The 26,879-nt window shown below is 41.9% G+C and overlaps 1 protein-coding gene across 1 annotated transcript in view; it reads left to right on the top strand.

The window, feature by feature from the left end:
• The window catches only part of LOC308476127 (uncharacterized protein), a 500,109-nt gene extending 473,467 nt beyond the window's left edge, over positions 1 to 26,642 (top strand). Inside the window, exon 2 of the mRNA XM_081003550.1 lies at positions 26,008 to 26,642. Within this exon, the coding sequence (XP_080859676.1) occupies positions 26,008 to 26,140 (133 nt within the window). The 3' untranslated portion in view covers positions 26,141 to 26,642. The remainder of the gene's footprint in view (positions 1 to 26,007) is intronic.
• Positions 26,643 to 26,879: the final 237 nt, after the last annotated feature.

The raw sequence follows: 26,879 nt of genomic DNA, 5'->3' as shown, positions 1-26,879 counted from the left end.
CACATTTAGGACATGCCTGCATGAAAACTTCTGGACTCCTGGCTTAGTTCTTTAACGGAAAATTGAAAGAGGATGAGGCAGACGGGGGGGGGGCGGCGTTTAAATAGGGATCTGTCCGTCATTTTGCTGTGTGGAATGACATCGTTTAAAATGTGGTATAGGGAAATAAATTCCCCTCAATTTTACAAGAACTGAGTGTAATGAAATCTACAGCTCATTGACTAGCATAATAAATTAAAATCAATCCGTTAAGGATTCTCTTTTCAATAACATTCATATGGTGGACGGGCCAAAAGTAAAGGTGATTCAACCACCACATCCAATGTACTGCTAGAATTAAGCCAATTGGCTGGAAATCAAGGTGGAATCTTATGTTCCTCCATCTATTTTTGTGTTTGCCCTCCCGTTAGAAGCAATGGTAGGAAAGGAAGAGAGGTGTGTTCATGCCCCTGTGTATTGAATGTCTATATTCAGGGGAGGGGCTGTCAACAGAGAAGTCTGAGTGTAATTTTCATGCATATCCTCAATACAGAAAAAGCCGTACGCACACTCCACTGGAATTAATGAAGGTTGTACAGTAGCACTAAATGGTGTTTTGCTCCTCTTATTTTGACCAACAAAAGTGCTTAAAAGGTATCAATAATACTTTTCAGTAGCACCTTAGAGACCAAATAAGTCTGTTATTGGTATGAGCTTTCGTGTGCATGCACACTTCTTCAGATACGCACTGAAGAAGTGTTCATGCACACAAAAGCTCATACCAATAACAAACTTAGTTGGTCTCTAAGGTGCTACTGGAAGGAATTTTTTTATTTTGTTTCGACTATGGCAGACCAACATGGCTACCTACCTGTAAATAATATTTTTGTTAGGTTTATAAAGGGGGGCTACAAAAATAAGACATAAAAAGAGATGTCATCAGTTCTGCCCGTCCAGACACTTTGGTGGTCATGCTGGGACCTCAGAGCTTAGAGAAAACTCCTGAATAATTTCACTTTCCCAGTTCATGTCAGGACTTGCCCTACCATTAGGTAGAGTGAGGCAAATTCCTCAGGTGACAGATGAGAGGGAAAATGTGCAGTGGGTAGAGTTGGATGACAGAGCTGTGTGTGTCATGCGGCCAGCCCTAACGTAGCCTACTGTCCACAGATGCAGCTGAAGATCCCTTCTACACTGCTGGAACAAGAGCCAACTCCTAGTCCAGCTGATTTGGGGACATCAGTTGAGGAGAGACCATCTTATTCTCTGCCTTGGGTGGCAAAATGTCTTGTCCAGTATTGGAAGTTTCAGGGCCCACAGAGGCTTCTGACAATGAAGGAAATGTAGAAGATTCTGCTAACACAAGGAAACTGTATGTGCTTTGGAACCTTCCAGAGTGTTGGAGCATGGCCCACATCTAAATAAAACCTATCCTATGGGCTGCAAGAGAATAATTACTAGATCTCTGACCTACTGACTACAAATTTTATTAAACAGTCTTCTGAGATGTCTATTTTAGTTGCTATATTTAGGGCACCAATATGTTTTGTTGGTGCCAGAATAATTTCAGATGTGCCAGGAAGATGAAGAAACATTTTATGAGAACCACATTTAAAAACACATAAGTGGCTGCATCTAAACTACAGTATATATGTTTTTGCATGGCTATTAATTTTAATATTTGTGTGGGAGGGGAAACACTATGTTCATTTCCAACTTTATTTTAGGGATGAACAGAATTGTCCCACCACAATGGGACCATTTGTTTCCATTGAAGGTGGGGAGGATATAATGACTTTTATGTGAAAGTCACATCAGTTTTCAGTGAGGCTACTCATTAGTCTACAAAGTGGCAGAGAATTTTCTCCTCCTACCCTTAACTTACAACAAAGTTAAACTACTATTCCAAGTGGTGAATTGGCCAAGCTTGGCAGCCTAGTTTCTTGGCACTTTGAAACTTAGGGGCACAAGGTGCCATAGGAATGATGCTAACTATGTTATATACCAATGTAACAACAAACAACAACAGTATTTCTGCAGGTATTTCTGGGTGAGGGGGAAATCTGAAGTTTTCACATCCACTCACAGGCACATGAATGTTTCTCCCCACCAATACTCAGTCAAACATTACTTTATTTGTAAATAAATCTGGTGCAGCTCTTCATCTACAGATCTCAGTCTGGCTAACCCATGTGTTATAAATATGCACACTTTATCAATGCAAAAACTGAGACATAAATTGTCATCCCAAAGAAAATGTATTAAATAATATACTGCCCATCTGAATTGTTTTGTAAATTATATTTGCCTGCTGCTCTTTAAATATGAATTGCCTATCTTAATTGTCTTTGTTAATCAAAAGCACTACATGCCAAACTAGATGTTTGCTATATACATAGCATGCAGCTACATATCTCATTGTTGTTTTTTTACCTAATTACCGGAGGGTGGGGGCAGCAATACTCACTGAGAAGACAGCACATAAGAAGGGGGTATTTATCTTTTCTCTCTACAGCATGATCAAAATGGCACATCCCATGGGTGAGAAACTTAGGGGGGAACTGTCCCTATTGGAGCCAATGAAATTTCTCCACCTAAGGCTCCTAACCACACATGGGTGGGGGCATCCTTATCACACAGGAGAGAGGAGGAATGAACTTCCCCTCTCTATGCACAGCCTTACTGATAAGGATTTACACCCACTGTGCCTATATCAAAGTTTTCTGTTCAGTTTTTTTGAACAGAAACGGTAGTATTTACCTCTCCCCCTGGCTGTGCTGCTTGCTAAAAAGTATGCAGATATGAAAAAAATGTCTCTCCCACTAGGGGAATAAAGGTAGATGTGCATTACATCAATTTATGCATGTGTGCATAGATACACACAAACACCACCAACAACATTATGCAAATCATACATACATTCTTTATTTTGGTCCAAAGACCACCAAGAGCAAAACAAAACAAATGCTGGGAAAGGATTCCAAGGTGGTCACTTATGTTTTATCCAGAGCATGTCGGTTTCTATTTCTTATTACTTCCAAGAGGAACTTAGCCACAGCCAGGATAGTATCATTTGCCACATATCCAAGGATATACTTGTGTAGAGATAACTTGGAGAATTTTTTCAGTTCTCCAGTTGTAATACAGGGAGGGTGGGAGTGCCTGAAGGCTACATATCCCATGACTAACATGGAATTTCATAATATGTTTCAAGGAAATCCCACAAACCCTGTGCTATTTTGTGGCTTCCTTCATTCAAAAACTTGCTGTCCATCTCTGATGTTCAAAACATCAAACTTGGACTCTAATCAGAGCAGAGTCATAATTCTGCACCATTGCTAAACCATCCCTGTCCCCCTGCTGAATTTGTTGATTATGTGGCATGGCTTTTTATCCTTGCCGTTCGGAAGCTCTCAAAAGCCAGCATGTAGCCACTCTGGCTGGGATGAAGATGTTTTCCAGTGTCTTTGTTTATTTGAATAAGTTTCCACCTTACATGGAGGCATGGGATAAAATTGTGGTTTTTAAACCGGTGGAAATGAGACAAGGGTTAGAGCTGAAGAGACAGATGAAGAATGTTTGCTTAAATCACTTGGAGCTAATTCCTTGCAGAGAAAGAAAATTAACGCTGTTCAAATGTTAAGCATACACCCCCCCACACACATGCTCAACACTAGTTTTATTGACTTTCAGAATAATGTGGGTTATATGCAATGAAATAACTGCCCTAGTTCAAGGGACTTCAATGGGACTTCACTTTCCCTCCCGTCCTCCCCCCACCTGTACAAAAGGATTGGCAGAAAACCCAGAACAGATTTAAAGGGTGCAGAAGGTGGGAAAAGGAAGAACATTATGTTGCGCAAGCAGACATCCTTGCACGGTGGAATAATTTCCTTAGTAGTATCCTTATTTGCTGTGCCCCTGTATTTCTATTAAAATTAGTTGTTATGTTTTGTTTTGTTTTGTTTTGTTTTGTTTTAAAACTTTTTTTAAGGTGCATTGTCTTTTTTTCTTTTAATGGACTAGCAGGGTTAAATATTCATACAAATCATCAAGCCTACCGTTACCCGAGGAACACCAGAAAGATAAAATCCCCCTCCTTTTCCCCAATGGATGGTTCTATGAAAACATTACTTGGTGAACACTGAGGATATGTAAGGCTTGAACGTTCACGTGGTCAGTGAGTCTGGAGTTAATCACATATTTTGCATAGTTTTCTAAAACTTTAACTTTTTTTTATTTTTTAAAGTTGAACTATCCAGTCTCATCAAGACTATTATAATTAAAAATGGCACAATAAGCGGTTTGTCCACACACATTTCTGCCCATTGAACGGCTAATTGAATCCCGTCGACACATGGTTTCTAACACGTATGCACAGTTGGCAAAGGTTGTTCTTCACTTTGTCGAAGAAAAATACCAGTTCAGCAGTGACCAGGCAGAGACATACACACACACACACACAGAGAGAGAGAGAGAGAGAGAGAGAGAGAGAGAGAGAGAGGCAGAGAGAGATGATTACTATTATTTTAAATTTAATTTATCTGGTACTACTAGCTGCTATTTATTTATTTATTTTATTTAAAAAGATCATATTTATTTACCAGGCCTAGAGATTCTGCCATCAGAGTCAAAAAAGATATAATGAACATGCAAACTCTCCCTCTCCAAAAGCCTAAGAAACTGCTGGTTTTCCCAGTTGCATGAAAATAGAGCAAAATAGTGTTAAACCGTTTGAATCTGCAAACTGTTCTTTTTTTTTTTTATTAAAAACCCTCCTTTCTTGAAAGTGGAAATTTCAACACACACACACACAAACTCAGTTGCTAACCCTTAATTCAGTGGTGAGGAAGCTTTTTCAGATCAAGGGATTCATTCCCATGTTGGCAGTGCTCTGGGGGACAGTGACATGGTTGGTAGCACCAGAGAGAAAAGCAGGCAAAACAACAAATGCTAGGTTTACCTTTATACTGTAGGCTATTTTCCACACAAATTTGTTTGCCTTCTCTGACCTGCACTCAGACCACTAAGATGCTTTAACTGAGGTCAAGGATACATCCCTGAGAAGCAAAATAAAAAGTCAAGGGGGATCTAAAGTAGGTGTGGTTTACAGGGGTGTGGTTGGGGGAAAGGAGGACTTGGCTGAGGAGGACGGCAGCCTAGTGAGAGTGCCAAGGGTCAAATACAGAGGCCTAGTGGGCTGCATTTGACTCCCAGGCCTACTCTCAGTTCCCTACTCCGGTCTTAAATCCCTCTGCTATCCCCTGCTTTGCAGGGGATTCAGCAGTATCAAATCAAAATGGCAACTAGCTGAAGCAGAATACTAAAAATAAGTTTACGGTTAACAAGCTGCCTGCCCTAGACTGGTATTTAACCTCATGTAGCCATTTGAACAGAATATAACCCAATTTGGTTCATAATGTTTTGGTATCATTGTTCACCATAGCCCCCCGAGGCTTTGACATCAGGAACTGACAAATTGAGAGCGAAGCACATTTATCAAGTAAAAGAACACAGCTCTGCAAGATGTCCCAAGTTGAGTTAGTTTCTGAGGGGAGGAAAAGATGACCTTTGCCATGACTAATAGACAATTGAGAAGCTTTTCTTGATAACAAATACCTCATTCGGTTAACAAGGAAAAATGTATGTTGGAACAGGTCAACCTTTTAGGAATGTGCAGATGTCAGATCTTAAGCTTTCTCTTTTGCATCATGACCAAACATTTCTCACATGTGGTCGAATGGAATGAAAAGACTTCAGTGTGGCTTCCCAAAGCCCGGCCATCACTAAATAGATGAAAGCACCTATGTTGCATTTGGCACTGGCTACCTGGCAAAGATCACTGTGTCCCTGATAACCCCAACCTCTCTTTTCTAACCTCCTGCCCTAGAAGAATGCTGCACAAATGCATCAGTCGAAGGTGAAGATAGTCAACTGGAGGACAAAGAAGCTGGACACAGATGCACTGCTTCCCAAAAAGAGAAGAAAAGAGGCCATGGATTTGCATTGAAATTGCATGCGCTAAGGGAGATGTATAGAAGCAGATTTAGGAATAATAACTACAATTTAAATAGAAATGCAATAAAATAGTGGGGAAGACTTTGTCCAGTTGCCCTGTTGATGGACAAACTAAAGGTTCCTGTTTTCACTACTTTAAATCAGACTTTATCTTTAAACTGGACTTGGAGTTGGCAGCTATTCATACAAACAGCAGTCCTCTGACAGCCCTTTAAGCAAAGGACTGTTCTCTGTTAATTAGAACACATGGTGACCCTAAGGGGGGGGGGCAGTCTCCAAGTGATGTCCCTGATCTGAGATGCTTGGCAAATTCCTTCATATTTGCCTTTTAGTTTGTGCAATATGGATTAGCTGGCCACCGGAAATCTCTAAACAAAACTGATGAAATGTAATGTGAGTGTGTTTATGTTTGTTTAATTGCAGCTGGGTTGGGGCAGGGATGAGAATTGCGGCTGCTGGTGTTAACCCTTTTGTTCTGCATCCTGATTGATATTATTCTTGGTGCTCATAGCAACTTCGCTTCTACAGCACATCCCAGCTTTAAAGAGGGCAAATTTTGTGGCATGGAGGGAAAGGGTAATCCTTTACTACATGCTCTGATCCTGGTTGCCATGATGGTTCCTATTTAACAAAACAAAGCAGCCTCACCAAGACACGTTACATGCAACCATGCATTTAACATACCACAAAGTTTGGGTCTGAATGTGGGAAAAGTGCCCTCATGTGATCTGCAGACTAAGAATCTTTGTTGCTGTATGCTAGCTTCATTGTGCAACCACAGTAACACAAAGCTCTATAAACTGCATTATATTTTTGTTTCTTTTCCTGACCTATGTGAAGTTCTGGGCCTTGTTTACCAAGTTAGAATGTCCCACAAGCTTTTTTTCTTCTTCTGTGTGACTTCATGACATTCCTCTGCTATGAAAAGAATAGGATTTTTTTGGTAATTATTATTCATGTGTGGATGCTCAGCGTGTGAGGTAATGGCATTCACATGCCAATAGGATATTCATTGTTAATAAATGTATCCCAATAACTGAATAAATAGTTTTCTTCCACGAAATCATTCACACTTAATTCCCAATAGGGTGTAACAAAAAATTGGGATCTGTAGAAAACAGTTAGAAAACTATCAGGTTACATTTTGTTTGTGTAGAAAGAGTGGAAGGCAAAGATTGTTTAAAGTTATGACACTATTGTTAGTTGAGGAGGCAACTGTTTGGCCTAGGGCTGGGTTGAACATTTGGCCCAACCAAATTTCAGAAGGTTTGTTTGTTTGTTTGGTGGGGAGCAATGCTCCTAACATTGGTAGGGGGAGAAAGTGTATAATTGGAGCTGTTTAATACAGTTTACAAAGTGGTCAATGGTTAATTCTATCCTTCGCTTCCTTTAAGAAGCCAGGGTGCTCTAAGCAGTGGCAAAATGGTGATGAAACCTACTATGAAAATAAGTGCTGGACATGCACTTGGGGAGGTTCTGTTGGAGAAAGTATGCTACTGAATATCAGTTGCTGGGGAGCACAAATGAGGAGAGTGCTTCTGAACTCATGTCAGGCTTCCCATAGACATCTGGTTGGTCACTGTGCGAACAGGATGCTGGACTAGATGGGCCATTGGCCTGATCCAGCATGCCCCTTCTTCCATTCTTAGGTCATTATGTGATGGTGCACGTTCTACACAAATGCATGAAACTGCATTTCAGATAGAGATTAGTGAATCGATAAATTCCAGTTTTCTGTTTCTTATTTTCCCAATCCTAAATTCAGTTCTCCCCATTCCATCTCCACTTCACTTTGCAAATTTATTGTAAGAAGAAAAGCCTTCAACAGCATTTTAATGTGCATTTCCCCCCAGTATGCATATTTATGTATGCAATGTTGTTTAATTTATACATGTTGCCTTATATAGAATGCATTTTTGCAAGTTATTTTCACCAATATATGCATTTTTAGGCACACTTTACCGTAGCATATACATTTTTGTATGCACTGCTTAGCTGGAGAACGGCATTGCAAAATTTAGAGAAGTGTGAATTTCGATGACTGGCTATGTTTTGGTTTGCTCATTGCTTCTGAAAGTACAAATTAGATTTAAATATGACCTGAATCAAAATTCTCCTCCATCCCTAATTTAAGGGTAATGAAGGTGATTTTAAGTTCTTTCTCTCCCCATCCCACTTTAACTCTATGGTCTACCTGCAATTCTGTACCAGTAGAGTACACAGATACACAGGATTTTTCCACAGCACAAGTTCTCCCACACCATCTTCTAGCATTAAAATCTGAAGTGGAAGCTCATGGAGATCCTATACAGACATATAAAGAACACAACCTATTTTCCTATGCTGTAGTGGTCAGACGATGCAGTAACTTTTGTAAGTTTCTCTTAGTGCCACCCAATCCGTACTGGTAAGTATTGTATATTTGTCCACTGTCATCTAAATTTACAAACATTAAGAGATATACACAGCTTTGTAAAGTCATAAATGGATCATTTTTGAAAAAATAATCCATCTCTGATTATAATCTCATTATACAATGGAACTCATCCAATAAAAATGTTCTAACACCGTGTTTCACTGCAAACCATGTCTATTTACAGTAACTTCTGTTTTGCTAACAAATTTTCATCAGATGTTTCACTGACTACCATTTGCCACCTAAATATACAGAGATTTGCCTTTCCAGGACCACCAGGAAGGATGAAATTAATATTTGACTCATCAAGTGTATTTTCTGCTACTTAAATATAATATTTTTCTTTTCTTTAAATGCTATCATTCTGCAAATATTTTGAGGGGAAAGAATTAAATAACAGAGTGGCTTTGAGGAGGGGTACAATTTTATCAAAAAAATAAATAAACAATTGAAATTCTCAACATGTTCATTTTCTTTGGGAATAAAGTACTGATTGATTCCTTCTAAATATCCTGTTCAGCTTTTGCTACTAATGAAGAACTTACTGGTGATAGCAAGAATGCTAATGGGACAATCCATTTACACACATCATAAAGTACATGCAGTTATAAGGTTTTGTTTTGTTGCCCAATTGCTACATTTGTTCTTGACAGCATATGAATGCACACCTTCCCCCCCCCCCATCAATCAGCTTAGGAGGGTGGTTCCTTGGGTGGGTACAATTTAATAATGCAAATCATCCTCATCATTCACATGTGCTGGGCTAGGCAGAAAGGTTTAAACCTCTCAAACCCCCCCGCCCCAGTATCATGTCTACTTATTTTCTTCTTCTTCTTCTTTTTGCCACAACCATCTCCCAGACTGGTAGTGCCTTGGGAGTCCAACAAAATTTGCTTGGCAGACTTTGTCAGCTGGCTACCTCTTCACTAAGGTATATTTCCACACACAAGAGGTTGCAGGTGGAAGAAGGGTGCTGGCGAAAACAAACTCTCACATGGAGAAGTGGGTAGGATTTGAAGGACAATCCGATGGTTTATAATGATTTGTGCAGCCTCAGTAACTGATATGATTCCTAGAGAGGACTGAACCTTTCAGTTACGGCGTGTTCTGCATTTTAGGATTGTTGCTAGCAGTCTGAACAGGAGGGCTTTCAAAACAGGACTGACTAGATCACAGTCCCACACACTCTGCCTTGCCTTCTGCATGCTCACTGTTCCTCATTCTGCTTCTTCTAGAACTGCTATCTTGTAATGAAGAACTTTCTGTATTTTTGACAAGTGTGAATTCCACAGCCATGATGCAAAAATTTTTCTCCATAGCTAAGGAGTACTTGCATTTCCCATGAGTATTCCTGCAGTATCTTGGGAAGTGTAAACTTTTCAAATGAAGTGCCTGTAAATTCATGTGATCTCATTCTTGCTGGTGATGTAGAATGAAGCATGAACAGACATTCCTGTCCATCCACCTCAAAAGTTTGGAACAAGGACTAAAAAGCTGTGATTTTTAAATGGGCCAACAAGATACAGAAAAATACTGAAGTATGCAGAAGGTATTGAAAAGGTTTATTCACCAATTCGCATTTGAAAAATCTGAAAAGACAATCATTGCCAAGAAAGGGTTAAAATATACATTTTAATTATCACAAGAATCATGTATGCCAAACCTGGAAGAACATATGGAAAACAAGCAAGCTAGATATTACAGTGGATGCTCGGGTTGCAAACGTGATCTGTGCGGGAGGCACGTTCACAACCCACAGCATTCGCAACCCGCAGCGCCGCACCTGCACATGCGCAGGTTGCAATTCGGTGCTTCTGCACATGTGCAAAGCTCAATTTAGCGATTCTGCGCATGCATGACTGCCGAAACCTGGAAGTAACCCGTTCCAATACTTCTGGGTTTTGGAGTGTCCGTAACCCGAAAAAATGCAACCTGAAGCGTCTGTAACCCAAGGTATGACTGTACAGTGGTACCTCGGTTTAAGTACTTAATTCGTACTGGAGGTCTGTTCTTAACCTGAAACTGTTCTTAACCTGAAGCACCACTTTAGCTAATGGGGGCCTCCTGCTGCCGCCGCGCCGCCAGAGCATGATTTCTGTGTATGTAACCCGAGGTACCACTGTATAAGGAAATGCTGGGAACAGCTAAATGTGAGCAAATGGTCCTCTATGTTATAAGGAGAAGTAGGCAGAAGTTCTGACTTGTTGTAAGCTGGCAACTTTTTATATAAAGAGGCAGTTAGACATGTCTAGCATTAGCACAATATCTGTTGTTACAGGGCAAGACTGAAATCAAAGTAATGTAAGTGCTAAAAATCAAACTATTGAAAGGGAGTATGGCATGTGCAGGGGGAATGGGCTAGAAAGAGTCTCAAGGGTCTGAAGAACAATCTGGAGGGTCACATTCAGCTTCTGGACCTGAGGTTCCCTATAACTGACCTAACACTAACACAAATTTGGCTAGGTTGGGGAGGGAGGGAGGGAAGGAGATTCTCCAGTATAACTCCTTATGTAGATTGAATATATGTTCATCTGAAAGCCACAGGGACACAAGGAAATGTTAGCTAGCCAGAACCCTGCGGCTCCTTAGTCACTAAATCCCATAATTAGGTGTGGAGCTTTCCTACATTCATCCATACAGCTTACTTAACCCTGAAACAAAAGCCCAAGATAACTATACCCAACTGTCATTTCTCCCCTTTTCATAATGATGCATAGAACGCTTGGAATTATTCCCCGAACAGGGAAAAATTATCCCTCTTTCAGTGGTCTCTGACAATGATAAATGCAAGACTGTATAGACGTGCAGAATTCTGGCTGTTTTTCGATCCTCCTTCTCGCCAAATCCAGGTGGCCTCAAGGACTAAATAAAATGAAGTTCCCACAGTCTCCTTTAGACCCTTTCATTTGGTTTTTGTGGTTCCAGCTGCCTGCCAAGGGTCTTTACACCACCCAGTGATCATTTGGAATGCTTGTTCTAAGCAGTCCGCCACCAACTGAAGGGATATAAATATTTCTAACCACAAAAGGGCACAGTCAAATACAAACTGATCCACACGGAAAGTTCTGTAGCTTCACGAGAAATTCCCCATGTACACTTTCATTACCAAGATCAATTTAATTTATTTCTTTGTAGCATGAACATCATCAATGCCCATATACTAGTCTTAAAGGGGTGATATTACCACAAATTCCAACTATCAGCCCCAGCCAGCAAGACCTATAGTCAGATTTGATGGGAGTTCAGATCCAACAACCTCTGATTGGAGGATTGCAGGTTCTCCATTCCTGGCCTAGATATGCACATCAAATACTTTATGTCCAGGAGTAGCCAATATGTTGTCCTTCAGATGTTATTGAAGGATAGGTCCTGTTAGCCCCAGTCAGCATGGCCAATGATCAGGGATGATGGGAGTTTTATTTATTTATACAATTCATATCCTGTTCTTCACCACAGGGTGATTCCAGAGCAAATTCCATACTACAAGCCAGTGCACACAATAAAACTAACCAATAAAATATTATGCACCTTAAAACAATATTTTAAATCTTAGGTAAACTCATTCGGTCTGCTCATTCTCAGTATAAAAGAACAGGTGGGTCTACAGCATTAACTTGACCCCTACTAAAAGCTGGAGGAAGAGAGAGGTCTTTAACTGCGGCTGAAAGCTAAACCATATTGACATCAGTTACAGATAGGTAGCCGTGTCGGTCTGCCATAGTCAAAATAAAAAAATCCTTCCAGTAGCACCTTTAAGACCAACTAAGTTAGTTCTTGGTGTGAGCTTTCGTGTGCAAGCACACTTCTTCTGAAGAAGTGTGCTTGCACACGAAAGCTCACACCAAGAACTAACTTAGTTGGTCTTAAAGGTGCATATTGACATCAGACACAGGTGGTGCTGTGGTCTAAACCACTGAGACTCTTGGGCTTGCTGATCGGAAGGTCAGCAGTTCGAAGCCACGTGACGGGGTGAGTTCCCATTGCTCTGTCCCAGCTTCTGCCAACCTACCAGTTTGAAAGCATACCAGTGCAAGTAGATAAATAGGTACCGCCACAGCGGGAAGGAAAACTGCATATCTGTGTGCTCTGGCACTCATCATGGTCCTCTGTGCACTAGTAGCAGTTTAGTCATGCTGGCCACATGACTCAGAAAGCTTTCTGTGGACAAATGCCGGCTCTCTCGGCCTGAAAAGTGAGATGAGCACCGCACCCCATAGTTGCCTTTGACTGGACCTAACTATCCAGGGGGCATTTACCTTTACCTCACCTCAGGGAAAAGGGAATTCCACAGTGTCTAGCACCATGTTGGAGAGCATCATGTTGACTACCTGTCAGGAGTCCAGGTTCCCAGCTTGATACACAGTAAGTGTAGGTAATTAAAAAGGAGGATTTGTTGTAAAAACAAACAGATAGCTCCGGGCATCTCTAATGAAGCCGCCAACATTATCATTCAAGATGACTCTTTTGAAGACTCCTTCCAGTTCCTACAGAATATATCTGTCTGCACCGGTTTGAGCTTCCTGAGAGCTTTGGCTGTGTTGCAGCCCGCTCTCAGTCGTTCCCTTGGCAACCAGCATTCCAAGGGGTGGGGGAGTCTCTGCTGACTGTTCAACCTGCGTCAGATCTAACCCTCTCTGTTCTGCAGCCAGCTGTAAAGTTCCACTAGGAGCTGGCTTATTCCTGACACTACCCCTGCTTTGTGCCTGTGCCCTTGGATCAGTGAAATTATACCTAAGTGAAGTCCTTAGCAGGACCAGGATAGGTGTCTTCAGCTTTGTGCAAACAACACACTTTTCAATGGAACACAACAGAGGATAACTAGAGGAACCGCCTAGAGTACCATCTTCATTCTTAATTAGTTTCCAGTATCATGTAGTGGAAAATGCTATTTGTCCATGAGAGAGCAGAGATTCAATATGGTCATCTGGCTGTCCAAAACTCTGAGGAACTTGGACTGACACAACGAACACTCCATGTTGGAGAGAGCATTCAATCCTTCTTTAACCTCAGTGTCACTCAGCTTCTTTTGAGCAGTAAATGTTTGAGTAGATGCTCGAGGGCTTTCCCCCAACTTATAAGAAAGTAAAACGTTAAATTTGGAATTAGAATACTTCCTTTGGATATTTCTTAATGAATTAATCTCCAAACACATTTCTAATTAGAAAGTCATGATGAAAAGATATAGCTGCTCAGCCAATAATCTCAGGGGCAGGCCATTTGTTGCTAAATGACATGAGTTTTTATATCATAGCAAACTAACAGCAAAATATTGTTGCTATTAGTCTTCCATGATAAAATTAAAAACATGTGCTCGTTTTTTTCCTAGTTAGCAGAAGCAGCCAAACTAAGGGAAATATTGTTGAATGTCTCTGTTAGGACTTGGACAGAAAATGTAACAGATGGTTTAAGTGTCTTCTATTTTTCTTAAATAAGTTACCTCCAAGCACAGATTTCTTTCTGCATAAACATACCTGTTAGATGTGGAGCAGAAGATCTGATCCATTAATATGCCAAACTTTCGGGCAAGATTTTTGTATCACTTTTTGGGGGAGGAGGAATAGTAAATCTCTGTAACTCCTCCTCCTCTCATTTTCACATGATGTTCTCCTCCCTTGCTGTTAAACCCTCTATCATGTCCACACATGGTGAGATCTGACATTTAAAACATCATCATCATCATCACCTGGTCTTCCTAAAATAGTAAATACCAGCTTTGGCAAAACCATACATCAAGCCAACATGATACAGGCATAAATCATTACATTTTATTTGTTTGTGGTGGTAAATTGGATTGAGCTTGTTAAATATCGATTTAGAAAGATGGTAGGAATTGGGACCACAACAAAGGGCAAAGGCTTTTTTAAAAAAACCTTAGTTTTCATGTCAGAGTCCTGATACATGGCGTGGGGGCCTTGTGCCTGCAATTTACTTCTTAAAAGCCATTTGTACAATTACTAATTGTGTAAATGATGTCTCACCTAGCTTGTCCCTCGCAAACTGCATAGTGCTACTATAACAAAGCCAAATAAACCTTTAAATAACTGCAAAAAAAATCAGAAATGAAAGGGAAAGTGAGGGGATTCCTTCCCCCTTGACCTCAGAATAGAAGTTCCTTTAGCATTTATTTTTTATTTCGGTCCTTGAACATCTGACCGCAGAAAATCAAATCGCTCACACGAAGCAACAGCAGGAAATTGTGAGTTTTGTACAGAGCATTTTTGGTGGCCAGTGCTGTAATTGGCACATTCATCATCCTTCCATTTCCTTTTGGAAAGTATGCCGTTATATCTCCAAGCCAGCAGGAATGCCTGGAGCCATAACACCTTGGGCAGAAAGTTTAATAAGAACTTACTGCTATGCAGAGTCAGATGAGGTTAGTGCACTGCTTGGCTTGCAGATGTCCAAGAAAATCCAGGTGCTGCAAGAAGTTAGATTGGTGGCAGAAAGAAAACATGTAGACATCACTTCAGAATGCTGGAGAGTAGAGAAAGACTTTATCTGGACATCAGAGAAATGACTGGACATAGGAGATATTACCTGATAACTGAAAATATCATGGAAATTTATCCTAGGATTGTGCAAAAGATTTAGATGAATCCCAAAGCAGAACCAGATGGCAATGACACTCACCCCACTTGTGATTCCCAATAACAGGCATTCTGCCTCTGACAGTGGTGGAAAGACATATCCATCATAAATCTCACTCAGTTTAGATGGATTTAAAGGACTGGACTGCTCCATTGAAACCTTAAAACCTTCATACATTGACCCACCCCTATCTGCTAAAGATAACCGTCAAAGCAGCAGTTTCCCACCCATTGTTGTTGACCCAGAATCAAATTTCTCCCCTCACTTTCCCCAACTAAAATAAAGAAATTAGGTGGCAATGTTAGGCTCACATTTCTTTTACATATTTACTTGCTGAAGAACTAAGTCAATAGCCTGAATATCATTGGCGGGCATCCTGAACCAAAGCAAATGAATGAGGAAGTAAAAGCCATTCATTTGAATGGAGCTTTCTTCCATATAAATATACTTAGGATTGCCACCTAAAAGGACACTTGGATACTAGTGGGTGGAGGTAAGCACAGCATTTCATGCCCTGAACATCCCCAAATAGTTCTTTGTTGTTAACACAACCTCTCAAGCATGTTGTGCCAGTGAGGTGGAACTTTCTATTTAAAGCTGGCGTTTGGTGTGTTGTTTTCTTCCAGAAGCTGACTGAAGAGCTTTTCCACACCCATACAACTTCTTGGAATCCCAGCTTTGCCATTTCCTCTTGCAATTCTTTTAACACTACCTATAAAGGCTACTGTTGTAATGCACTATGAATGCTGCGCATCTTGGGCAAATCTTGGGCAAGTGTCAATCATCAGAACATTGTAACTGTAATAAGGCATGAACTGAGGCATGCCTCTGAACTCCAGTCTCCGGGGAACCAAGACATAGACCAGATAATTCAAACATTGGTAAAACAGCAGCTTAGAGGCCAGTATATTTCAAAACATGAAAAATATTTTAAAGTCAGCATGATAATTCAAACCAGCTGAAGTACTTTAAGGGGAAACTACACTGAAGTACTTTAAGGGGAAGCAACTCAAAACAAGACAGTTTTAAAAACCTGTATAAAGCTTTGTAATGGGGGCTCCATATACAGCTTGGAGAGGAGAAGGTTCCACAACCATAGGAGCCATGACAGGAAAGGCCCCGTCTTGTATGCATGCCAAATCAGTCTCACAGAAGGGCCTCTGAAGCAGGTTTCATACCACAGTGCCTATCCTAAACTTATTTTCTCAGAAGTAAGCATGGTTGATTTTGATGGAGTTAACTTTCAAGCAAGCATGTTTAAGAATGATAGCCTGATTTGAACTGCCAGTTTAGGATTCACTCATCCTTTGTATGTGAAAAATGCCTTTCCTTCAAGGAGCCATAGAGGATGAGCAATGGGGAGATGGTGGGGTATGTTTCAGAAAGGGGAACACTTGCCACCTCTTAATAAGAAATAGACTATTGGCATTGCCATATGTCTTCACTTATTTGTAAAGAGTGCACAGTGTTTAGGGTGCTTTATGGAGGACTCTGCTTGAAAGCTCACAGTCTTTGAAGTGGAAGAGGCATGTTAAAAGTGTTACATCCTAGTAACAGTGTTATTTTTTTTAACACTGAAAAAACATCTCGCTATGAAAGCAGTGGTTTCTTGTCCATAAAAACAATTCACTGCCCATTTGTTAAAAGAAATGCTGATTAAATAGACGGACATTTTCTGCCAGTTCTCCGTATGAGCTGAGTAATATAAACAAACGCAGCACCATGTGTTAGCCATGGAATCAGATAGAAACTGACCTTCATAAAGGACATGAATTGCAGATGTAGTGCTGCAGGCTGAGAGAGGCGTATACTGTCATCTGTTTTTCCAGAGGGAGTTCATTCTTGCCACCTTTTTAGTCTATTGTTGAAGGAACCTATTAAAACGCAGCTTGTATCAGCTAGGCTTCATAGAATTATCTATAAATTAAATCCTGTGACAAGATATTGCCATGGCCTGGATTACTCCAGCCAGCTAAAGCAACAACTTAGAAATATCTCCTTGTTGATGTAATGCACAGTTCGCTTTCCGACATATTTCTGGCCTTGCTCATTACTGATTTGATAGTCATGACTTAATGTTTGTTTATTTGTTTTCTTGAAACCTGAAACTTTGCAGAAGTATAATCAATGTGGGGATGTAGAATACTTACATTGTGAATGGGGCCCCCCAGCAAAACATTGCAGTGATCTCTAGTCCCCTTTGAAAGCTCTAACAAGCCAGGAATGGGGTCCTCCAAGGAGGGAGACATAAAGAGAGGACCCCTCATCTGGTAACTTTCCACCCCAGTGCTATACCATGCTTAGAGGATTAAGCAGCCTTCTCCAGCCTGGTGCAACCCTGGTGTTCTGTGATTCTCATCATTTCTCACCAATGATCAGGCATCATGTGGCTAATGGGAGTTGGAATCCAAATCATACAGAAGGTATGAGGTTAGGGAAGGCTGGGCTCAGATTAGGGATGTCAGAGAATTATAACAGAAACAGGAATAGAAATGGCTCATATTTGCTTATTCATTCTATGTCCAGAATAGAAATCAATCCAGTGGATACAGCCAATATTCATTGTTGCTCTTCTTGATTTAAGCCCACAGACAATATGTAGTTGATGACAATTCCCCTCTCACAATCTGCATTGCATTTCGTTTGCACCAGGAAGATTTGGCCTGTGCATTGAAAGGAATGTTGTGGAATTGTATAACACAATTAATTGCATAACTAATTGTGTAAATTACAAATAGAAATAAAACATCATCACAAAGCTTTCTGTGAAAATCTTAGAGATGGTGAGTTAGAGATATAGATTATGTAATTATGTAACATCTCAGTGGACAGAGAGCTAGATAACATAGTTTTTGTCGGAAGCCAAACAGCAGTGGAAGGAAAACAGCACTGCATGAGACAAGCACAGATCAGAATGGAAACTGATGCCTTCTTATATCCCTAGCCTTCTTATAGGAATGATACTGAGCCTTCAGTTGAAACACTATGTACTTCATCTACAACTACAACCCATATATATATATATATATATATATATATATATATATATATTCCAAACCAACCAAATAGCTTTCATCAAAAAATGGTTCCAGATATGTGAAGGTCCAGTTCAATTTTGGTATCATTGGGATGCTCTTATGGAGAATGTTTTGACTGGAGTCAAATCTTGAGCGCAGTATATCAAACCCTGAGGCTGCAAGTTCAGAAGTAACTGACTTTTCAGAAATCCCAATGAAGTGAGGGCTTTGAGCCTTCCCATTTCTTCCAGTGTTTCACCATTTTAAGCAAATCAGTCTTTCTTTGTTTCTTGACCAAAGGAAATATTAGCAATTTATGTAAAGTCTCTACATTTTTTTTCCTTTTTACATTCAGACTGACTTTATATGGGCAGTTTGCATGCAAAGACTACCATTAGGCTCTGGTAAGCCAGAAACATTGGATTTGGTGCCAAGCTAAACTTGGCTTCATATTCCAAAACAAAAAGGGAGCCCCTGAAGCTGACTATACATATATGAAAGGAAAATACGAGATAAACATGCAGAAGATTACAGTGACCATCAGGAATAATGCCAGAATGTGCTTTCTGGTCTGGCTGCTCCTGATTTCTACACTTATTGATGTTGCTTCCCAATGTGCCCTTTTCCAGATTTACACTGGAAAGACAAACAGAATGAATCAACTGCTGCATTAAATACAGCATAATGTGTTCTGTGGTTAAAAGTCATCAGTATGTACTAGGATGCCTATGCTACGCATGCAGTCTATGAGAAATAATGTGGAATTGATGCTCCAAAGTATATATACCCTTCTTCCTTTTCATTCTTCATAAATCAAAGCAGGACTATTACAATTTTATAGTGGTTGTTTCTTTGGTGGTGGTTGAGTTCCTTCTGGGCTTCCAAAAAAGACATGTTATAAAAGAGGAAGAAATAAATGGGGAAAATTCTATGGTTATTAGCTAAAATTTCACCAAAGGACTCCAAGCCATAAACCAATTATCCAACGAAATGAATAAAGTTCCCTCCCACAGTTGTCCATTTCAGGAATGTAGGTTATGTCGAGCTGCTCTTGAAAATTGAGAACTGGACTGTGCCAGATGTTCCCATGAGGCAACCAAGAAAAAGAAGGCATCCTTATCTAGAAAAAAGTCCTTTCTTTAGGTCTTCCAATAATAATTAAACCAGTAGGTCTTCTATCATGAGCACACTACATTAGCAGGAGGAGAGCTTTCACTCACAAAGCTGGTTAGGAAATTTCCACAGGATGCTGGAATCCTTCTGGGGGATTCTTGCTTTGGTTTCAAAGAGAATTGATCTTCTTGAACCAACCTGGTTTGAATTTGCACTTGATGACTCACCCACAAACAGATTCACCATATGCCTATGATAAACTGTTCATCTCATTGTTATTGTGCTTGTAGGCTTGTGGCACATGCATTTGCATCATGGGGTGGAGATTCAGTCCACATAAGCTTTAGACATCCTGATTTCAGCACTCTCTGAGCCTCACCGATAGAATGGCTCAGGACTGCAATACCTCAAGGACCGCCTCTTCCTATATGAACCTACCCTGTCACTGAGATCATCTTCTGAGGCCCTCCTTCGTATGCCTCTTTGAAGGTCCAAAGGGTGGCAACACGACAACAGGCCTTCTCTGCAGTGGCTCCCCATCTATGGAATGCTCCCCCCAGGGAAGTTCACCTGGCATCTTCATTATACACCTTTAGGCGCCAGGCAAAAATGTTCTTTGGTTGATCTTATTGACATCCAACACCCTTTCAGAATGTGGCTTTTTTTTTTTGGAGGGGGGTTGTTATTGGGTTACTGCTTTTGGTTTGATTTTATACAATGTGGTCTTGTTGTGAACTGCCCTGAGACCTCCTGGTATAGGGTAGTGTATAAATTGAAATAATAATAATAATAATAATAATAATAATAATAATAATAGACAACCTGAGATCATTCCTCAAAAGGCCCCAGATGCAATGCTGGTACATATTCCCCCATGATGGCATTTATGGGCAGGGCGAACTCTAATCTAAGCCAGTGTGGTGTAGTGGTGAAGAGCAGTAGACTTGTAATCTGGGGAACTGGGTTCGCGTCTGCGCTCCTCCACATGCAGCTGCTGGGTGACCTTGGGCCAGTCACACTTCTTTGAAGTCTCTCAGCCCCACTCACCTCACAGAGTGTTTGTTGTGGGGGAGGAAGGGAAAGGAGAATGTTAGCCGCTTTGAGACTCCTTCGGGAAGTGATAAAGCGGGATATCAAATCCAAACTCTTCTTCTTCTTCTAATGGTCATAACTCAATAGAAGTACGTAAACCAATAATACTTGCAGATGCATTCATATTCCCCAAGAAACTAATGGATTTACTCCTTCACCTTTATCTCATTAGCTGTTAGATAAATACAGGCGTCACCAGTCATTTCAGTCCCATGGGCACATTTGAATTATTGAGCAAATGCCTTGGTTGCCACCCCCTCCAGTCACTTCTCTGCCACAGATCACACCATCTGCCGCTGCCAGGAGTCAGAAAGTGAGAAAGTGTATCCACGCATGTACAATTTGCATTCTCAAGGGATCTGGGTATACGTTGGGTTCTATAGAGGACATGGATCCAAAGGATTCTTAGTATCCCAGCCCCTGGACACACTCCCAACCCAGATGGAAACCTCTGTCAGCCCTGCAGCTGGAATAATGAATTTCCCTTGATCTGAATAGGAGGTGAATTGTTAAGGGGGATGGTGTGAGAAAGGGCAAAAGTGTGCAAGAGTGACACTCCACCCTAGACTGGCAGTATGATGGATGAGGCGAATTCTCCCCCCAGCTTTAAGAGTGCAGCCTAAGACTTTACTCCTAGGTTTCAACGAACAGAAAAGTAGTCGCGCCTAAGGGCCATTGGAATCCATGGGAAAAGTCAGTCATGAGTAATTCTTCCCAAAGGTTCAAGATCAATTTGCAGCTGGGGTGTTAACCCTTTTTTGAGCCCAGGAACATCAAGTTCATAATAGCAGAGCAATTCTGTGTGGGTCTCCCTCCTCCCTTTTCTTTTTGCCAGTATTTTTATCAAGGGCTGGTGTAAGGGATGGATGAATGTACAATGGGTGATTTTCAGAAAATCTAAAAGCATGTAACATCCACATGGCTCTTGAACTCAGAAAAGATCAGGTCAAAGGAGTGAAGTACAAGCTCAAAGCTCTGTTTAGGCCCACTCCCTTTATGAACAGGCAGTGCATATTACATGCCATATATATGCAAATACAGCATTCCTTCCATGAGAAAATGCTGTTGGTATGCACATTTCTGCATCTCCATTATTCCCCATCAATTATTCTCTTAGTAGGTGGGATTTTCTATGTTTCATTTCACAACAGTTCACAATGAATATGGGACCAGGGTCTACATAAAAAGTGTGGTATCACAAAACTTTAAGATCTTGAGGGAAAATGTTGAAGTGCTTTCCAACATTAAGTGATAACAGCAGAGAAGAGTAGTAAGCTCCGTATACTAAAAATAAATTTGCCAGTATTCAAACACATACACATATCATGTTGGAATAATAATGTTCCACTGTTGAGGCAAAAATATAGTTTTAAGTTGAATATACACGTTCATATATTTGTTTGTTTGTTTGTTTTAAAAAATCTACATAGATTGAAATACTCCAAGTCAGAATTTAGAACTGAATTGTGGCATCCTTAGAATTAAAGCAAAATAAATATGTACTTAAACTCTGGTCTGTTCTGGTCTGTTCTAACCATGAAGGTTACATGTGTCTAACCATCACCATTAAGAGTTTAACATTATTGGAAAGTGAAAGTAAAAATGAGGACATGTATTGATGAAGTATACTTAAAGGATGTTTGCAGTTGGATTTGCGTATTTGCATTAAGGGCCCTTTATCAATGAGTTTGCATCCTACTAAAGTATGAAAGTTGCTTCCATCATTTATAAATTTACATAAATTGGATACTCTACATTCTATGGAGATTACAAAGTGACAAAATATGAATGTATTTTGATAACAACATGACTGAGATTTGTTGTTTTTGTTCCACTCTGTATAAAGAGACATCTTGTTTGACCTTGCTTTGAGATACAACATTAGTCCTGAACTATTTGGTTTGCTGGCTGAGCATTTAAAATTGTTTGGACTGAAATGTGCTTTTGCCTCACAATTGACCTTCTAGTGAATTACTGGAAAATGCTGAAGTAAAACAACACATATTTAAGAGGCTTATCATGCAAGCCACCCTTTTCCACAGGGATGGGATTGGACCCAGAGGCAGAGAGATTCTGCCTGTGTCTGAGCTCCCCTGGAAAAGGGTGCCTTGCTAGCTGGCTGTGGAGGGCAGAGATGAACTGCTTCTCTCTTGGAAGCACCACCACAGAGGCTGGCTGGCTTTGTTCAATGACTTTGTGGGTGCCCGGCCCCCACAATTATATTTTTGTGGGTGCCCAAGCACCCACAGCCCCCTGGAGTTGGCTGCTATTCCATATACAATCTTATACCCCTCTATCATGTCCACCCATTTTAGTCACCCCTTTTTCTGAATGAAAAAGCCTCAAATGCTTTCTGCACAGGGAAGCTGCTCCATCCCCTGGGTAATTTTGATCAACCTTTCGTAACATTTTAGAGGCACCGGCACCCACTGGTTCTCCTTTTCAACCCATGGCTCAATTTTAAAATCTTGACACCCGTAAACTGTGTGTTTGTGTAACACTCAACATCCTCTAGCTGTATAAGTTTTCACCGAAGGGACAAAGCCAAGTCATTACAAAGTTATGGAATGTTTTGTGTTTTACTTGGTAGGGTTTCATAGAGCAACTCGAGCCCACCTAAACTTTTGTCTCTATTTCATCTTTCACATGAATCATTAAAAGGGACTTCAGAAAGACATTTGCTCTTGAAATAGCAGAGTGCCGCTTGTTTCCCACAAAACTTCAAAGATAAGAGCTGATTTCTCAATGTTTTTGATACTTCGGTGTTTAACAACATGCTGCACTGATCATATATTTATTTAGTTTCCATTATGTTTTTCAACAACTACAGAAAGTAATTTTATGCCGTTATTGTTCAAAATACACATGCCATTGATCTCTTGCACTCTACAAACCATAATCATCAATGAATCCAAACCCCTGTGGTTCTTTGTTATTGGTTTATTCAGCCTTTATAATTGCTGAGACCAGATTGTACTCATAACATATATCAGTATAACCTAGATCGGGTTTTTAAGTGATTCTCTGTTGGCGATTCTCTCTTGCAAGGCATGTAAGACCAGAGCACTGCATGGTTTCTAGAAACAGAATAATATTCAAAGTCATGAAACTGAAATAAGATATTGAAATGAATGTAAGAAACAAGAATTAGCTTTGCAGGTCAATTGCTTAATCCAGGCACAAGGCGTGTCCCACCCTCCTAAATGATGAGATCGAAAAACTTGCTTAAATTCAGAAGCTTTAATTCTAGTGTCTCTTTTTTTCTTGTTTCTAAAGATACATGTATATTCAGCACTCCATTACTATGTTATTAAGAAAAGAGAGGCCAGTTCCTGAACCTGTAATTCTATTCCAGTATTGTTTATGTGCATAGATTTGTAGCAATGCCAAACCGCATGGAAGGTAGTATGCAGTTGTCCCCACCTCATTTGTCATTGAGGATACCTGCCCCATACCAGTCCTCACCAAAGCATAATAGCTTTGACAAGTCTGCTAAAGGTAGTACCCCTTCCTGCATCAAGGCAGTGATCCACACTTACATTCACTTTGTGATGCCTGTGTAGCATGAGCAATTAGTGTAGATAGTTGCAGCTGTTCTTTAATTTCACCCCAGTAGATACAAAATTTTATTGCGTCAAGATGAAAAATTGTGAAATTCAAAAACTGGAGCAGACTTCTTACATAAACTTGGTAAATGCTATCTGCAAGATCAGAAGTAGCCCACGTCGACTGCCAGAGCTGCAACTAAACATGTCTCTCTTGTATTGTATACAGCCACAGCAGACTCTGTAACTCTCCAACAGTTTGACTTCAGCCCCAAAGGCTCAGTCCTCCATGGACTCCCAAGACAGATGGCTGTCAAGTTTCACTTCAATTTGCAAGATGCAACCTTTTAACTTCTCGTTGTTTGAGGACTATCCCTGCCTCCAGGTCTGGTCCTGACCGGAAGGATACTGGAATCAACAAGGGAAACCCACATGACCTGAAAGTGTTGCTGTGCAATGCCAGGTCAATGATGAATAAAACCTCTGCCATCCACGACCTGATTGTGGATGGAGGATTTGACCTGGCATGTGTGACAGAGACCTGGTTGGATGAAGCAGATGGGCCCGTCCTTGCCGCTGCTTGTCCACCAGGTTTCTCTTACGCACAGCAACCCAGGCCTTGTGGGCGGGGAGGGGGGGTTGCAGTGATTTTTAGGAAGTCATTAGTTTGCACCAGGCGTCCTATTGGAAAGACCCAGTTCTCTGAGTGCATGTTCTGGAAGTTGGGCAATGGGGCAGTACAGGATTCCTATTGGTGTACCGACCTCCCCGCTGCACCAAGGATTCCCTGCCCGAGCTGCTTCAGGTCGTGGCGGATGTCCTCCTGGAGACACCTAGTTTGGTTGTCCTAGGGGACTTTAACATCCATGCCGACACGACCTTACAAGGGGCCGCTCGGGACTTCGTGGAAAGCATGGCCTCCATGGGGCTGTCCCTGAATAAGTCTGGCCCAACTCATAGCCACGGGCATGCCTTAGACCTGGTGTTCACCTCTATGGATGTTGGTGATCTGACATTAAGTAAAAGCAAAACCAAAGAAGTGCCATGGTCAGATCACTTCCTGGTGCAACTGGACTTCTCCGTGACCCTTCCCCTCTGCAGGGAGGCGGGACCGATTCAGATGGTCCGCCCCCGCCACTTAATGGATCCAAATGGTTTCCAGAGAGTGGTAGGGGATGTTTTATCCCATGTTGATGGCCTTTCAGCTGATTCCCTGGTGGCCCGCTGGAATGTGGAGTTAACCAGGGCTATTGACTGTTTGGCTCCAAAGCGCCCTCTCCGATTGCATGGAGTCCGGACAGCCCCGTGGTTTTCCACGGATCTGAGGGCAATGAAACAATCGTTGAGACGGCTAGAGCGCCGGTGGCGGATAACCCATTCTGAATCTGACCGGACACGGGTTAGAGCTCAATGTCGAGCCTACCAAGTGGCGATAGCGATGGCGAAGAAGACTTTCTTCACCGCCTCTATTGCATCTGCGGAAAACAGCAGCAGGAGACTCTTTCAGGTGGTTCGCAATTTAGCGGAACCACCTGCTCCATCAGGGCCCAGTAGCGGCCACGTGATCTCCTGCAATGACTTTGCAAAGTTTTTTGCAGATAAAGTCGCTCAGATTCGAGAAGACGTAGACTCCACCGTGGGAGCAGGGCCGGGGCGGGAGAGTGCTAGAGTCCTGTCTAGTCAAGTTGTGTGGGATCAATTCCAATCTGTTACCCCCGAGGATGTGGACAGGCTGCTTGGACGAGTGAAACCAACCACTTGCCTCCTTGATCCTTGCCCATCCTGGCTTATAAAAGCTAGCCGGGAAGGACTGGGCGATGGGCTTCGTGGGGTGGTGAATGCTTCCCTCCATGAGGGAGCCTTCCCAGACCCGCTGAAAGAGGCGGTTATTAAACCGCTTCTTAAAAAACCATCTTTAGATGCGGCCACGATAGCCAACTATCGCCCAGTCTCAAATCTTCCATTCTTGGGCAAGGTGATTGAGCGAGTGGTTGCTGAACAACTCCAGGCACGCCTGGAAGAAGCGGACCATTTGGATCCCTTCCAGTCGGGATTCAGGCCTCATCATGGGACTGAAACTGCCTTGGTCGCACTGCTTGATGATCTCCGGCGGGCTAGGGACAAAGGTGAGAGCTGTTTCCTAGTTCTGCTGGATCTCTCAGCGGCGTTTGATACCATCGACCATAACATCCTTCTGGACCGTCTTAAGGGGCTGGGAGCTGGGGGCACTGTTATACAGTGGTTCCGCTCCTTCCTCCTGGGCCGTGTTCAGAAAGTGGTGGTGGGGGATGAGTGTTCAGATCCCTGGGCCCTCACTTGTGGGGTGCCTCAGGGTTCTGTCCTCTCCCCCATGCTTTTCAACATCTACATGAAGCCGCTGGGAGAGATCATCAGGGGATTTGGGCTGGGTGTTCATCAGTATGCAGATGATACCCAGCTCTACCTCTCTTTCAAATCAGAACCAGTGAAGGCAGTGAAGGTCCTGTGTGAGTGCCTGGAGGCGGTTGGAGGTTGGATGGCAGCTAACAGATTGAGGTTGAATCCTGACAAGACAGAAGTACTGTTTTTGGGGGACAGGAGGCGGGCAGGTGTGGAGGATTCCCTGGTCCTGAATGGGGTAACTGTGCCCCTGAAGGACCAGGTGCGTAGCCTGGGAGTCATTTTGGACTCACAGCTGTCCATGGAGGCACAGGTCAAATCTGTGTCCAGGGCAGCTGTTTACCAGCTCCATCTGGTACGCAGGCTGAGACCCTATCTGCCTGCGGACTGCCTCGCCAGAGTGGTGCATGCTCTGGTTATCTCCTGCTTAGATTACTGCAATGCGCTCTACGTGGGGCTACCTTTGAAGGTGACCCGGAAACTACAACTAATCCAGAACGCGGCAGCTAGACTGGTGACTGGGAGCGGCCACCGAGACCATATAACACCGGTCTTGAAAGACCTACATTGGCTCCCAGTACGTTTCCGAGCACAATTCAAAGTGTTGGTGCTGACCTTTAAAGCCCTAAACGGCCTTGGTCCAGTATATCTGAAGGAGCGTCTCCACCCCCATCGTTCTACCCGGACACTGAGGTCCAGCACTGAGGGCCTTCTGGCGGTTCCCTCACTGCG

Source organism: Podarcis pityusensis, assembly GCF_964106645.2.
Source record: "Podarcis pityusensis genome assembly, chromosome: 4".
In the NCBI taxonomy this organism is placed as follows: Eukaryota; Metazoa; Chordata; class Lepidosauria; order Squamata; family Lacertidae; genus Podarcis; species Podarcis pityusensis.
Note: the sequence above shows the minus strand (reverse complement) of the source record. Positions and strands in the feature narration are given on the sequence as shown.